The sequence below is a fragment of the Tauraco erythrolophus genome, chromosome 29 (genome assembly GCF_009769465.1).
Source record: "Tauraco erythrolophus isolate bTauEry1 chromosome 29, bTauEry1.pri, whole genome shotgun sequence".
Classification (NCBI taxonomy): domain Eukaryota; kingdom Metazoa; phylum Chordata; class Aves; order Musophagiformes; family Musophagidae; genus Tauraco; species Tauraco erythrolophus.
This window is the reverse complement of record NC_141493.1, coordinates 340,741-355,933: the sequence shown is the minus strand read 5'-3', so window position 1 is coordinate 355,933 and position 15,193 is coordinate 340,741. Positions and strand designations below refer to the sequence as shown.

General features: G+C 53.8%; 1 protein-coding gene across 1 annotated transcript in view; it reads right to left on the bottom strand.

The window, feature by feature from the left end:
- ZMAT4 (zinc finger matrin-type 4) overlaps window positions 1-15,193 on the bottom strand; it is a 69,842-nt gene that overhangs the window by 41,200 nt on the left and 13,449 nt on the right. The window contains exons 2-3 of the mRNA XM_086627981.1: window positions 14,770-14,859; window positions 6,482-6,638 (exon numbers count right to left, since the gene is read on the bottom strand). Of these exons, the coding sequence (XP_086484107.1) occupies window positions 6,482-6,638; window positions 14,770-14,859 (247 nt within the window). The remainder of the gene's footprint in view (window positions 1-6,481; window positions 6,639-14,769; window positions 14,860-15,193) is intronic.

Below are 15,193 nucleotides of genomic sequence, written 5' to 3'. Positions count from 1 at the left end.
CAAAACGAGCTCTTTGGGATCAGTTAATAAAGTGATTACACCATTGGCTCCTGCTGAAGATATTTCTTCTCCTCGTTCCGCTGCCTCACAACCCACCCGCCTGCTCCTTTGGATATGTTTCACCCCACCAGAGGATTCCTCTGCCCGGTATCCATTTAACCAGCCCAGTTAGAAACCCAGCACAATGCCAACAAAGCAAACCTTCCTTCACCCTGATGCCCCGTGCCGCGCACGTTTGGGCATCCAGACCGTTACAAACAAGCGGTTGCTGCAGCAGCCCAGGAGCTCTGCCATACGTTCGGCTCGCGGCTCCCCTGGCCCCAGCCTGTAAAGTCAAATCTATCGGATCTTTTGGCCAGCTTTCTCCTTGCTTCTGCGTCAGCCGCTGCCAGAGGGGAACCGGGGAGGCTGCAGCTCACGGAGCTGGTGGTGTCCACAGGAGTTAGCTCTCCCGCTCCCTAAAGAGACATGACTGCAGCATCCTCTGCTGCTCAGCCACTGGCCGGGCCGGCAGCGGCGTGTCCGAGCCCCGCTCAGCGAGGCCAGGGGCTCGTGCTCACCCGGATGCAGCGCAGGAGGGCGGCTGTCAGTGGGACCCGCGCTCCTGCTTTGGGGGATCGCCCCGGACCCCCCCGCACCCACTCCGGCACTGCTCCCAGCCCACCACAATGTCCGGCTCCCCCCGACCCTGCGGGCTGCAGCCCCCGCGGCACAGACCCAGCACCGGACCCTCTGCCTGCGTGGCACGGCTGCTCCCGCGGGGTGGGGAGTGCCTCTTAGCGCCTGTCATACGAAATGTTTGTTCACAAAGCCACATCCCTCAGGTCCAGTTCACAACTACCCCCAGCCCTACGGTGTGCTGCACCCAGCCGAGCAATTAGTGGAACATCCTGGGTCTCCCAAATCCTCCTGAAGAGAAACAGATGAAAGTTGACTTCTCCACAAACGTGGATTTATCATTTTGATATGCGCTACTTAACTACTACAGAACAGAAAATATCATCGTTCCCTGAGCAGCAACATGAAAATTAATAATGAACACTCACAAAACGTCAAATGTTAAAAATGTTTCTCCATCCTAAAACGCAAACATAAAAGCTGCTGGTTTGACTATTTCAAGTATTTCAAAATGCTAAATAGCTCATGACAGTCTGCCTTACGTTCCCTTTTGCTGTGGGAGGGAAGTGAGAAAGTCTTACTTTGCTGCAAGAAGCAAAATACAAAGTTAGAAACACTTTAGCACTCTGGCAATGAACTAATGTTTGACTTATTTCTTGCATGCAAAGCTTTTTATTCATAGCTGTACTTAAATAGCACCAACTCTTGATCATCGCCACTCTCCAGGAACTGGGCATGAGAAAGAGAAAGGAACTGAGCCACGACAACGGGGCACTGGAGCCGTTCATTTTTCTTCACACGACAAGTCGGGGACTAAGGTGGACTCCAGCTGCTGCTGGATGGATCCTTACCCCAACCTGAAAGCCATTTACTCTGCCCCTTCAGCACATCCGAAACACAAACCCCACACGAGGAACTCACGAACAGGGAGGCAAAAAAGCCGAAGTAACATCTGCTGCTGGCAAAATCACACCCTCATCCCTGGCTGCGAGCGCACAACCCTGGTGCCGGCGTCTCCCCCATGGGAGCCAGCACACACCAGCCCCAGCGCCAGCCACGCCGTGACTCACGGCAGCGTGCGGGACCGCCGGTGCCGAAGGGCCGATTTCCACCTTCCTGAGACGATGCCCGCAGGTACCCGCACGTTGATCAACGGAGGCAGCAGCTATTTCCCCCCACAATTCCGTGTTTTATAACTCATGCCGATGACTGGATGAATGCTGACAGATGTTGGAAACGACTAGAGAAATTCATCAGCAGTAGCAGTGACATAAAGCCTCCGAGGGCTACAGCCCCATCCAGCAGGAACCACAGAGGAGATCGCAAACATTTCGCTGTAGTGATGAGACATCGCTTTCCTATCGGGAAAAGCCCGACTGTTGTGGCACTTCTCCCTCTCCTGAAAGCACCAGCAGAGAAATGAGAGATCTGTATTTCGTTAAGATGATGGAATCGAAAGGGAAAGTGTGACTCCATAAGGGGACCGGGAACAGATGCAATTTTCTATGGGACTGGCGCGACCGTCGAGCGCGGTCTGTTGGAGGCAGAAGGGTCACCAGCGCGTCCGCGTGCATCTGCAGAACCGCCCCGAGCCCTCCCCGCGCGGGTGACGCTGCTGCAGCTGAAGGTGACCAGAAAGCACATCCGGATTTTCTGGCAGAACGGGGGAACGGAACCATCAGGGCACGGGGCAGGACACACGTTAATGTCTTGCACCGCGTTACGCCCTACGCAGAGCACAGGTCGCTCAGAGTTTAGGACTGACGTAACCTCCACGGTGACGAGAGGGCAGTCTGTTTGTCACCAGTTCAGCAGAGCCCAGACAAACACCTCCCCGTGCGGCACGGAGCTCCACGGCAGCCCCCAGCTGCTCCTCGGTGCGATGCTGAGCCGCGCTCCGGCACGACGCTGCTCGCAGGGCAGAGCACTCAGCGCTCGGACGCGTTGGGTGCGGCAGCAGAGGAGGCACCTGCAGAAATCCTTCCGCCGGACACGGCCGCGCGGCGCGGGCGAAGCCGCAGGGCGCTGCGTTTGCGCAGGTGAAGCCTCAGGAGCTTCTGGCCACCAGCAGCGGCTCCGGGTCCCGCAGCAGCACAGGGGGGGTTCAGAGTCACTGCCCCCACGAACCACGACCAGGGACAGAGTTCCAGTTGGAGACACTTTTCACCTTCACTGGTAGTATTACATATTTTTCGATGTTCTTCTTTTACTGGAAAACTCTGCTCTTCAAACAGCTCAAGAATTCTTCCTGAATTTCCCCTGCAGTTTCAACTGCATTCATTAGTCTTCATTTTGTTCCTTAAATTCACTTTGTTACCGTGCAATTTAAAGAGATGCTGAGCTCCACAGAGGCAAATGCACCTCTGTGTGAACAAAATGACTCCTGCAAAGGCCATTGTGCAAAGAATTTCACAAATTACTTCCTCCCTTTACACACAGACCCACTAATTAAGAACACAGTCCACGCGGAATTTCACAACAATTTAGGGCAGCAGAATAAATTTTCGTGCAAGGCTGAGTGTCAGCCATTGCAATGTGGAGGTTACCACCTTTTGTTGCTTGCCTCCTGCCACTAAAATACCTTTTCAGATTAACTGTATATGTTTACTCGCAGCCATAATAAGAGCACTTGGGGAACCCTGCAAACATTTTCAGTTTCTTTTTTAAAAAAAAATAAAAGATGATGAGAGTTCAAATATTTCTATAAATATATATATTTATAGAGTCTTTCTCACTGTTTTTGATCACACAAGAAAGTTAAAAAATACTTTACTCTTAAGAGCTGAGGGAAACACCAAATAAAACATTCAATCCCTCTAACCATCTGCAGGATTACTGTGTTATGATCAGAACAGCAGCTTGATCTCTTTGAAAGACGGCACCTGATCACACTACGAGCGCGAGCTCCTGCCTCCCGAACCGCCGGCACCCGCCCCTTGCTCCTGGGGCTCAGCTCCCCGGTCCCCAGAACACGAGAAGGGGTTGGATCCCCCAGCAGCGACACACTGGTCACTATAAACATCTCTTAATTGCTGCAAGTCAGCAGCTTACTTCTGAGCAGATTAATCCTGTATTAAATGTTATTTATCTCCTTTAAGAACAGCAAAGGGAAAACAAACCACGACTCGTCCCAGCCACATCCCTGCCCTGCAGCTCCAGCCTGGGAAGTGGGGGCCCCGGGACCGAGCGCACCCAATAGCCCCTTAATTGCAGGGAACTGGAGCGAGGAGCAGCTCCACCACCCACCAGCGCTTCCAACCTCCATCACGCGGGTTCCAAAGCCGACACTGAATCGTTCACCGGCCATCTGGCAATCAGGGCTCGGAGGATGACATACAGGAGCCTCTGAGTGCCCTTCCACGCGACTGGGGAAGGAAAACGGCTGGATAATCTCAAGGTCGAATTCCTACCAAGAGTAGCACAGCCACGGCCACGCTGCAGCCCGGCCACACCACGGGCACAGGCGAAGCCCCAGGGACAGGACGCTCCTTCCCGGGAGTATCCGGCACGCTCGGGGCTGCGCGCGGTCAGCTCCCGGGGCTCACCAGCACCGCAGCCTCTGAAGCTCTGTTTGAGAGGCTAAAAGCCCCCAGTGCCAGCCATGAAGGACTGGGAGAAAAATCCAGCAGAAGACCACTGTGACCCTGGAGGAAGCCCAGAAAAACACTGTGCCCAGAGCACGTTTCTGAGAACTACTAGAGAGCAGGGAGGTGCTTATTAACGTATTCCTGCAGCTCAGCTTCATCAGATCAAGTGTGTGGAAGCGCTGATGAGTCCTTGAGTTACTCTTTCCCGGCGATTATGACAGCTGAAGAGCCCATTACTCTGCGAGGACGCGGTGCAGCTCGCTGAGAGCCTCTGCGAGGCTCATCCAGATGATTAAAAAATGAAGACAAACCCCAGTGCAAAGCTGCAGCTCTTGGAAAGAAACAGGGCCCTGCAGCCCCCACGTCCTCGGGCAGCACGGCGGGGCCGGTGGCTGCACAGACCCCACGGTGAGTCAGCCTCGGCCCCGCTTCAGAGCCTTCTCTGACAAAGGAGAGGGCACAGCTGGTTCCCATCTGCCTGTCGTCAGTCCGCGCACGTCTCTGATTTCATTAACAGACATGCTGCTTCACCAGAGTCCAAGGTCTCCACCGGCACCTGCTGCCCCAAGATCAGTTGTCTCCTGCTGTCGATGGAGAACCATCGCCCACGGCTCATCCATCTGCCTTCCCACGGCCCTGGCCCCGCGGCAGACCCTGGGCTCTCGGCTGCTCCCTCAGACGTGCCCCAACAGCACCAGACCTGTGGGGTCCTGCCCGCGACGATGGTCCCAGAGGTGAAACAGGGACCCCTTCCCCACTGGCGGGTGAATCCAAATCATCGACTTAATGTGAGAATCGGTCCATGCGCTATTCCCTGGAATCCAGCACCCCTGTGATCCTCAGAAACTCACCTGGATTTAACCAGAAATACCAGGTTCTGTGGCAGGTCCTTTGGTGCCAGAGGAGAAACCACTGCAAGGCTGCACTCGAGGGACAGGCTTCCGAGCGCCAACGCGAGCACTGGACAATCAAACCCAGGAACGAGGACACGGCTTCTCTCGGTGCCCCCGTAACTACTCGCCAGCTGCAGAGAACAGCCTGAGGATCCTGAAGTGAGTCAGCTGCAGAGTACCGAGTCCGCTCCTGTTGGATCCGTGCTGCCGGCTGGCTGCAGGGACGGATGGAGCGGCCGCACCCCGGTATCGCCGGATTCACCGCCAGTACCCAAAGCACCAGCACTTCCAGAGGCACCTTAGTGACTCGTCGACTCTGCAGCACCTTCACTTTACCAGCCCTCTGAGAGCGCACTCGTTAGTTAAAACAAGTAACCCACCCTCTGAAGCGATTTCCCGGGCTCCCTTGGGCACAGGGATAACACTTCCCAAGCCAATCCTGGTAAAGGACAAAGGATATTCTGTGCATCGGCGTCGACAGTCTGTAAAGTTAAAAAAGCAACAAAAATGCACACAGTGAACCCCCCCTTGTTTAACCACATCAGGGATTTGTGCACCTCGTGTTGGCCGGCAGTAAAACGTGCAGCTAAATGCACCGTCTGTCCTGGAGGAAGTGCCACCGGTAGTAACATTGACAGACGCCTGTCTGCAGGGCACAGCTGGTTATCCTGCCTGGCGAGCAGGAAGGACACTTTGTTCGCGCATCCTCTGGCCCGACGACCACAGAGGAGGTTTTGTTTCACAGTGTATTAGCAGTTTGCAGGGACTTTATGGTTAAGCAAACAATAAGATGGTTAATTTATCCGATTCCAGCATTTGACTTTTGAAATGTGAAAGTTAATAGGTTTGCATTATGGGAATTGCCGTGGAGGAAAGCATGAATACCCATCGGGGCAAAAATCAAAAGGCAATCGATCCAACAGTTTTTAAAGAGTAGATTTCCCTCTAAGGTAAAAGCAAACGACGCTCCGTTCCGTACAGTAACAGGAAAGGTTTATTAAACATATTAGCTGAGCTGTCTAATAACTTCTGATAATTAAAGCGAGGCTTGGCTATGCCTGCCCAGAGGAGAGATTGTCTTCTACCAAGCACAACATTGCAGAAGCATGGAGCCAGAGATAGGACGCTCGCACAAGGGCCAGCCCTGGCTGATAAACCGCTAATCTATGGGAACAAAGCAGACAATAACGAGCATCAGCAATTTGTAAAGGTTGTTATGACAGCAACACAAATGAATAGCTGCTTCTGCTGCCTTCACCACTCAGCTATCCATTTTCCGCCGCGCAGGCACCGAGCGGCACCACGGCCGTGCCCCCACGGCACAGCGAGCCCGCTCCGCCCCGCGCCGGGCCCTCCTGCTCCGGCTCGCTGCTCTGGACCTACCTGTGGCCTTTAATGCTGGTTGTTCACCCAGCAACAGTTTTAACCTTTTGGCATGGATTTTCCCTTGGTAATGCGATTCGGCCACCACTGCCGAGGTAAAGGACATGTTACACAGTGTGCAGCACTTGTTCTTATCCACTGAGTCACCATCACTGCCCTGGGTGGAGACAAAAACACAGACAAAAAGAGGTGTATAAGCCCACCGAGCACGGTCACGGAGAAAGAAAAGAGAGGAATCCAGGTAGTTATGCCAAGGATGTGGTTTCCAAGGGTTTCCCCTCCTCGTCTCCCCCAGACTCGCTCCTGCCTGGCCTCAGCCCGGGGATGCCGCCGACCCCATGGGTCTCCCAAGCCCCCACTGCCTCTGCTCCCGTTTGCGTGCTGGGAGCTCATCCCGTCCCCTCACCCTCCCCACAGCTCACCCTCACGTCCCCCAGTGCCCCTCCCTTCCCTCCGCATTCCTGCTCTCCGGCTGAGGAGCCACACAAACCTGGTGCTCTCCTGCCAGCAGGACCCCCCAGGGAGGATCACACCCCCAGACACCTCCTGTCTCTCTGCTTTGCTTTGCCCTTCTCGAGCCCTCGGAGGGGACCCCCTTATCCCCCTCCGTGCAGAGACCGAGGGGGAGCCCGTCTCCATCCTCTGCACCCCGACACCTGCTCCGCTGGGCAGCAGCTCCCGGCCCCCCAGGCTGCCCACCTGCCACCCACTCGGAGGAGCCGGGCTCGTACCGCGCAGCAGGAACGTGCCACCAGCTGCTCACAAGAGATACCTGAAGGCAAGGGCACAGTGAAGGCAGGAGAAACCGCTTGCTGCAGTGTTTGTATAAAAGCAAAAAAAGAGCAAAACACTTAAAAAACGCAACTATGTTCTGCTCCTGCCCTGGAGATTCATTCTGAGCTCTTGAGCACTGCCAGATGAAAAAGGGCAATCATAAAAAGCCCAGGACACTTTGCAGACAATGGCAGAAACAGATGCCAGAAACCAGCGCTGCCCAAAACGGAGCTGTGGCCGCAGCCTCCTTTGAGCATCTGCACAGCGAAACACCTCTGTGCAAAGGTGGTCCCTCCTCGTGAGGTCCGAGGTGTCAGCTAAGGGTCACCCGGCACGTTAAGAGGTTACGAACGGCACCGTTCAGTGTTCTGGCACCAGCGAGCGGCTCCCACGGCTGCAGCGGCACAACAGGGGCCACTCTCGCCGTTCCTGATCGCTGCAGCTTTGTTTTCACACGTAAGCCCCGATTTAACGGGAGCATCATCTCCAACCGGCACTACGGCTGTTCTCGCAAGACCCAGAGCCGGTGTGCCGCGGCGCGGCCGAGCCCAGACCTCACCCTCAGCAAATCCCTGGGCTGCGGCAGGAGCATCCGGTGTCACCACATGTCCTGGGACCCGGCACTGCCCCGTGTCTCACCCACGCACCCGTTACCCTGGGGGGATGAGCATCCTGTCACTCCCAATGCCCCCCAGCACCTGGGCTGGAGGCACCACTGCTGCCACCACCACCGCCCTTCCCAGGCACGGACACGTCCGCTGGGATTTCTCCCCACTCGGCCGGGGGTTTCGGCCCCCTGCGCGGGGCAGGCAGAGGCTGAGCGGGGGCACGGAGGGACCCCAGCCCGGCAGGGAGGGGCTGAGCAGCAAAGCTCACAAAGAGCCCCGGGGCTGAACATCTGTCCGCAAAACACTTCCGCGACACACGGGTAAGCTAGAAACAAGGGACAGGCAGGGGAAAAGCACATCTGCACCATTAGTCACAATTAATTATTCAATCCATTCCACAAAGGAAATGGAATCACATTTAGGCCCATACACGCGCAGCCTCGCTTTTCCAAAGATCTCAGTACGTTGTTTTGGCCATTGAGCACAATTTGTAAATGATCTTTTTTGAAAATACTCCTCTGTGCAGAGCAAGTCCTTTCCAAAGCCGGGAGACGACCTGCTGCGTGCAGGCAGTTAGCATCCAGTCCCTGCCCTGGGCAAGATGGTCAGATCTGGCCGCTGTGCCACAGTGAAACCCCCTCCAGTGACAAACCATCTGCAGACAGTGGTGCACTTTCTTCCTTTTGTGTTTTTTTTTGAAGCAAGTATTCCAACTGCTGGTATACAGTCAAAACAGAACACAGCCTGCTTTAGAAGCTGCGATCTTCATTTCACAACAAGCTGTGAATGCATTCTGCAATTCATCCCCGTGCAGAGATTTGGGCACCGCCGGGGCACACGGCCAGTCTGGCAGCAGCTGCCCTGCAGGACTGTGCCCTGGGCACACAGAACACCCCACACGGCTGGAAACAACGGCACCGCTGAAGGGACAGCGAAGGAAAAGTCAGATGGTGCCCCAAACCCACCTCCCCTTTCGCAAACGCCACACTGATGCTCACACGCAGAACAAAGGGCTCAGCTCTTCAACTCCCCCACGTAAGGGGTGAAACAGCTGCAGCACGAGCACCCACCCCGCCGTCCTCCCAGCCCAGCCCAGGCTGACGCAGCCCCAGCCAACAGCTTCCTCTGGCAGCGCGGTGCCCGCGGCGGCAGTGGGCAGCAGCCCCAGAGCACTGGGCACGCAAGAGCTGCAGCACCAGGGCGAACCCTGGGGATGCCCCTGAGCCCCGCAGCAGCTGCGGGGCAGGAGAGGGGATCTGCAGTGCTTGGGAGAGCGAACAGACCACACAGTCAACACCCGACCCACTATTTAAGGTCATTTTCTCCCAAAAAATAAGCACAATTAGAAAAAGGACTGATTTTCATCATTTTCTTTTGTTGTTGTTAACTATAAATCAATTTAAACCTTAGGGAGAAATCTCAAGAGGTGATAAGTACTGTTCTGAGTGTAATTTGCACTTCTTTTAAATAGGTTTCTCTCAAGATATTTTATGCCTTCAAAGGGAAATCACTTGAAAGTTAAGAGCAGAGTAAAAAATTCCCAGACTCTATTGATCATCAGTGGTGGTAACATATAAAGAACCTCCAACAGAGCTCGTCTGAAACCCTGATACACTTCGGTGCTGATGCACCAGGGTCTCCTCCTCTGCCTGCTCCACTCTTCAATGACACTTTTTCCTTTCCAGCCTACTTTCGCAGATAGACTGCGGTTAAAAAAAAAAAAACGATTTACAAAATCTTAAACCCCCTCAAACACCTCATTTAGAGCCCAAGGTCCCACTTACATAGACTACTGCGCAGCTTATCTGAGCTCACCCAAGCCTCTGGGCAGGTGCCCCAAAGCCTGGATGGGGGTTTGGCCACCAGACTGGCACCTGCCGGCAGGAGAGGGGTGTCCCTGGTCTCCTGGTCGGTCTGAGAGTCCCATCCTCTGCACAGAACACAACAGACCTTTGTTGTTGTCAGTTTTTCATACACTAAAACTGTCGTTTTTCATACACTAAACACTGCTCTTTGTCAGCAGGACACAGGAGATGTTTGGGCTCCAGTGTTATTAATTAGTTACTCAAGGCCGCAGCGTTCATCAGCACGAGGCCACCCTGGCGCACGAGGCTGGATCCAGCCCTGAAGGGTAATTATGCCTTCTCGTTTGTCAGCAGCTGTTTTACCTGTAACCAGACAGGCTGAGGGAACCCGATCCGGGCGTCTTTTGTCACCCGGTGGATGACACCGCGTTGACAGGATTGTGCAGCCAGCTGGTAAAACAACATTGCTGGTCTGCCACGGTGCCCGGGCGGGCACTGCCGACGGCCAGGTGAGCCCAGCCCGAGCCAGGGCACAGGGCTCAGCCCACTCGCAGCCTGCCTGGGGCAGGCGCTCGCTCTCTGGGGATGCTCTGCACCCACGTGTGCACCCATCTATCTCCAGGGATGCTCTGCACCCACATGTGCGCCCATCCATCCCCAGGGATGCTCTGCACTCACGTGTGCACCCATCCATCCTCAGGGATGCTCTGCACCCACGTGTGCACCCATCCATCCCCAGGGATGCTCTGCACCCACGTGTGCACCCATCCATCCCCAGGGATGCTCTGCACCCATGTACACCCATCCACCTCCTCGTCGCTCCCCTTGCTCCCGCGTGCCGCTCAGTCTAACGCAGCAGCAGCAAACAGGTGCTGACGTCTCGATGTAGTTTCCATAGAACCCACACAAGCCGCTCTCTAACCCACGCTGCACAGAGCCAGCCAATGCACAAGGAATATTTCTACCATGTGTTTTTGCAATCTCCTCCAGACGATCCCTTCTCGTCGGCCTTCGCAGAGATGCGGCACTGACCGGAGCGAACGGCCTCGCGCAAACCGAAGCAGGACGAAACGCACCACGGCCTCAGAGATAAACCTCTGTCTCCCAGTGCTGACGCTGCTCACCTTCCTCCTGCTCCGCGGCCGTGCCAAGACAGCCTAATTTATAGGGCTTCTTTCTGAAATGTTACAAACTTCAAAGTAAGTCTCCTACATCCAACAGAATTAACTTCAGTTATTCAGATGCCTGTTAACAAGCTGCTAAAAGGCATAATCCTCACCCAGGGCCAGGCAGTTGCCGTCCCTGCTGGATGTTCCTTAAGCAATCCTCAGGAAAAGTAAGGATTTTTATTCCACAGATATAAATCTACTGTCTTCATTTCCTAGGTTTTACTAAGAATAAAAGATTATACAAACCCTTGAAATAGAGTGATATAAAACCCAGCACTCAAGGCACTGCAAAGTATCTTTTAAATTTGAGTTAATTTTCTGCGTGTGAAGAAGGCGTTGCTGCTAAAGAGCTATTTTCTGTAACGCTCTGTGTGAAATTTAGACCATTTCCATTTTGGAGCCTGTTTTTCTTGCGGTACAAGCAAAGAGCGAGTAGCAGTTTATGGCCATCTAAATCTGAAGCGCTCGTTAAGTCTCGGAGCATCTTAGGAGCTACACGTTCTCTGAAGAAACGCCAGCCTGAAGCGCAGCGAGGGGGTGTGACGGGCACGGTCCCACGGGCCCCGCTCCGCAGGGACGAAGCCACGGGCAGCTCGGCCAGGACAGGGGTGACTCCTCAGCTGGAGACCCCTGCAGCCACCACGCAGTGCTGGCTCCACGGGTATCCGACCCCGTGCAGGACAAGGGCTGGGAGAAACAGGGTGGACCAGAGCACCGAGCACACGGTGGGACATGTAGCGGAGCTGCCAGCTCTGCCCTGGGTGTGGGACGGGGCGTCCCCGGGCACTGCCAGGGCACAGAGCCCATCACACACGAGCAGCTCTCGGCCAGTCCCAGCCTTCTGCCGGAGAACACGTCCAAGCCTGCCTTCACTGACTCCTTGCGTTGGAACCAGCACCCGACCTCCTGGTTGCAAACCTCTCGTCAGGTACAGCACACACAGTAAGAACGTTGGCTCTAAAACCAGACATTTCATCCTCGTTTCAGTGGAATCACTGAAGATTTAAGTTACAGCATGCAGTAAATTTTGCACCAGAAGCTATAAAAACTGTGATTTCCTTGCGGATTGGGAACTGGAGCCAAGCCTCCCAGGGCAGCCGCTGGCACCGCTTGTGCTCTTGGCTTAACCACCTCCAGCGTCGCCGCGCAGGACACGCGTCACCCTCAGCAACGAAATCTAATATCCTGCTACCTCCCCTCAAACAATTTACCCTTGACTCCTTTCTTTTTTAAGGAAGATGATGCTGGTTAAGGCAATTTACTATCTTATAGTACAAACAGGGCCAGAAAGAATTTGAAGGCTTTTCTCTCATCCCAAACCACGCGTTTCATAGTGTGTCAGAAATTTTCGTGTCTGTTGTGATCACAAATAGGGGTCCTATTTTTCAAAGGCAGTGAGAAAGGGCTGATTAAAACTGATTCACCAACCCTGGGATAGAGGATACGACCCCTAATTTCAGAGGGGCCCTGGCACAGGCTGCAACCTTCTCAGATTACTTCCAGCCGAAATGTTAAGCGGAAATTTAAAATGAAAGGTCAACAGTCCCTCACTACACCAAAGACATGAGGTTTCTCCCTTCCCCCACAAAAAATTAAACCAGCAATGAACAGCCCAACAACCGAGTCGTTATTCGGTGCAAGACTAATTGTAAAATCCTCGTCCTTCTTACCAGGAAAGGAAAAGGGCTGTTTGGGGACTGCAGAGCGTTTTTATGGTCCTCGAACAACAGCGAACGCTGCCCTTCGCCTCGCCGAGAGGTCAGGCAGCAAATGCTGCTCCTCCGCCTGTTGCACCGAGCACCTCCGGCTGCGGCAGCTCCGGCCCTCGGCACCGGGCAGAGAAACGAGCCCCTTGGCTCTGCGGTCAAAAGGGTACGTCAAACGGGCTTGTACCGGTGCAGTTTGTGATGAAAGAAAGGCTGATGTTCCATTTCTAGTTGCAGATGCTTCCACACAGAAATTTAATTGGTTTTCACCCAATAATAATGTTTCTAATATTCGTTAAAGCTGGTGTGCCACGGACTGACGAACGCTGCGGATACCCAAACTGGGAAACGCCTCTGCGCTCCGTACGAGGGTTATTGTGCAGTGTTGGAGATGTCCCACATATTTCTGTTCTCTTTAAGTGCAAAGGCTTGGCTAATATCTGATCAGCAACAGGCCTGCTTTGAGCTGTAAACGTTGGCAGATTTTCCCTGCTGTATTTTTATAACGTAAATAATTTTAGAACTTGGGTCTCGCAGCCTATCAATCACCCGGTGCGTACGGACTCGTTAATTCAGCCCCCGCTAAGGGCTGCCCTCGGCACAATCACGCGCCAGCAAACATAGAATTACATTCCTCTCGCTGGTGCCTTTCACAAAAGAAATGGGAAGCAGCTCAGCTTTGGCTTATTTCAGGTTCTGCCCAGCACAGCCCTGCGCTAAGGCGCACGTGCAGCTGTGCGGTGTTATGTCAGATGTAACGGAGCTCATTAGCAGACCACGTTCCAAGTCTGTATCTGCACGTCCACTGCACCCTTCACACACTGTAATTAATAACTCAATAAAAATACTGTGAGATTCTGTTGTTAAGGGGTAGATCGCATCTGCAATTACCCTGCATGCAACATAAAAGTTCCACTAAAACGTTAATTACTGTGTGAAGGAGCTTTCAGATTCCTTTGGCAAAACTTGCGTGCTTCTGCCTTTAATTAGAAGATGCCTCACTAAATATTGATAGCATTAAGCCACAGCCACACTCCCATAGATCTGAAACGATTCGGATGGAATCTGCCAGGAACCTCATCAACAGCCCCAGAACACGGGGAAGAGCCGAATGAATAATTCACTGAATCAGTCCCTTATAAATTTAGTTTCCTTTTATCGCCCGACAAACGTCTGCGTGCTGGTCCAACCTCCTCAGGTTGGTTTGTTTGTTTGAATGCAACTGAGGAACTCAACTGCAATGTTTTAACATCGCAGACTGAGCACGAACCTTTGTGTGGAGCCCTTTGGATCCAGCACCCCGTTTTCATCGACTCTCAGAAAAAGCGGGTTGGAAGAGCCCTTGGGAGGTGACTCCGCTCTCCAGAGACCTCTGCTCACCCCAGCAGCTCCCAGGGGGCTCAGCCATGACGTGGCGATGGCACCGCCAGCATTCCCGACCTCTTGTGTGCAGGAAGGCACCACACCGGGTGTACATACAACAGCTCGGCACACGGCACCGCCACACCGGGTGTACATACAACAGCTCCATGCACGGCACCGCCACACCAGGTGTACATACAACAGCTCGGCACATGGCACCGCCACACCGGGTGTACATACAACAGCTCCACGCATGGCACCGCCACACCGGGTGTACATACAACAGCTCCACGCACGGCACCGCCACACCGGGTGCATGTACAACAGCTCCGTACACGGCACCACCGCACTGCGCTGCTCTCCATGGCAGGTCCTGCCCCTCGCCCCCGGGGACGGAGTCGCACACTGAGAGTTGGGTGGAGGGGCCTGGCAGGGACCCGAGCGCTGGTCGAGCGGAGCCGCACCGACGGCGCTGCCGGAGCCGCGGCACAGCAGCCTTCGGACCCCAACCGCCGAACGCACGAGGCTGCGGCGGCTGCGGCACTGCCCCACCGGCGCACGGGGGCTCACCAGCAAAAACAGCCATTGCGCTGAAACCGAGCAAACGCTGGCTATTTGCTATCAACGTATTTTGTTGCTATAAAAGAACATTCAAATAACTAAAAATGCAATTACTGTTGCTGATGTGCATAATATTTCTTGTACAGCTTATTGAAAATTATCTCCGGTTACTCAGCATTTCAGCTAATCTAAACGTTACCTCTGGGTACCTGATCATCTGTGGCTGTAACGGAAAAAACATCATAGCACAGAGTCAATGATTCACAAAGCAGCTGAGCAAACAGGGACTTAAATTATACCCACGTTTTCTGACCGGAGCTTTTTAGCTGGGCAGCCTCCGTCTACGGGATGAAGCATATAATAGAGGCGAACTTTGCTGGCATGCTTCCGACTCTGGAGAAAAAAAAAGAAAAGAAAAAGCAAGAAATAAAGTTACAAAAAGCAAGAAGCTCTGTTGCTGTGCGTGCAACACCAGTCTGCAGTAAGATTCCACATCCACCTTGTATACATATCCAACAGGGAAGGAGAAAAGGGGCAAAGACCCAGGTGAGGAACATTTGCATTTCACGGAGGTTTCCCAGAGCTGAAACGCACTGTGGCAGGATTCTGACACCTGCCATTAGCAGGAGAAACGGTCCAGCCTCGCCGCTCTGTGCCAAGTACTGCTGCCTGCGGCCCCTTGAAGATACAGTGGGAATAAAGGCATCAAGAGAAGAGCAACATTTGT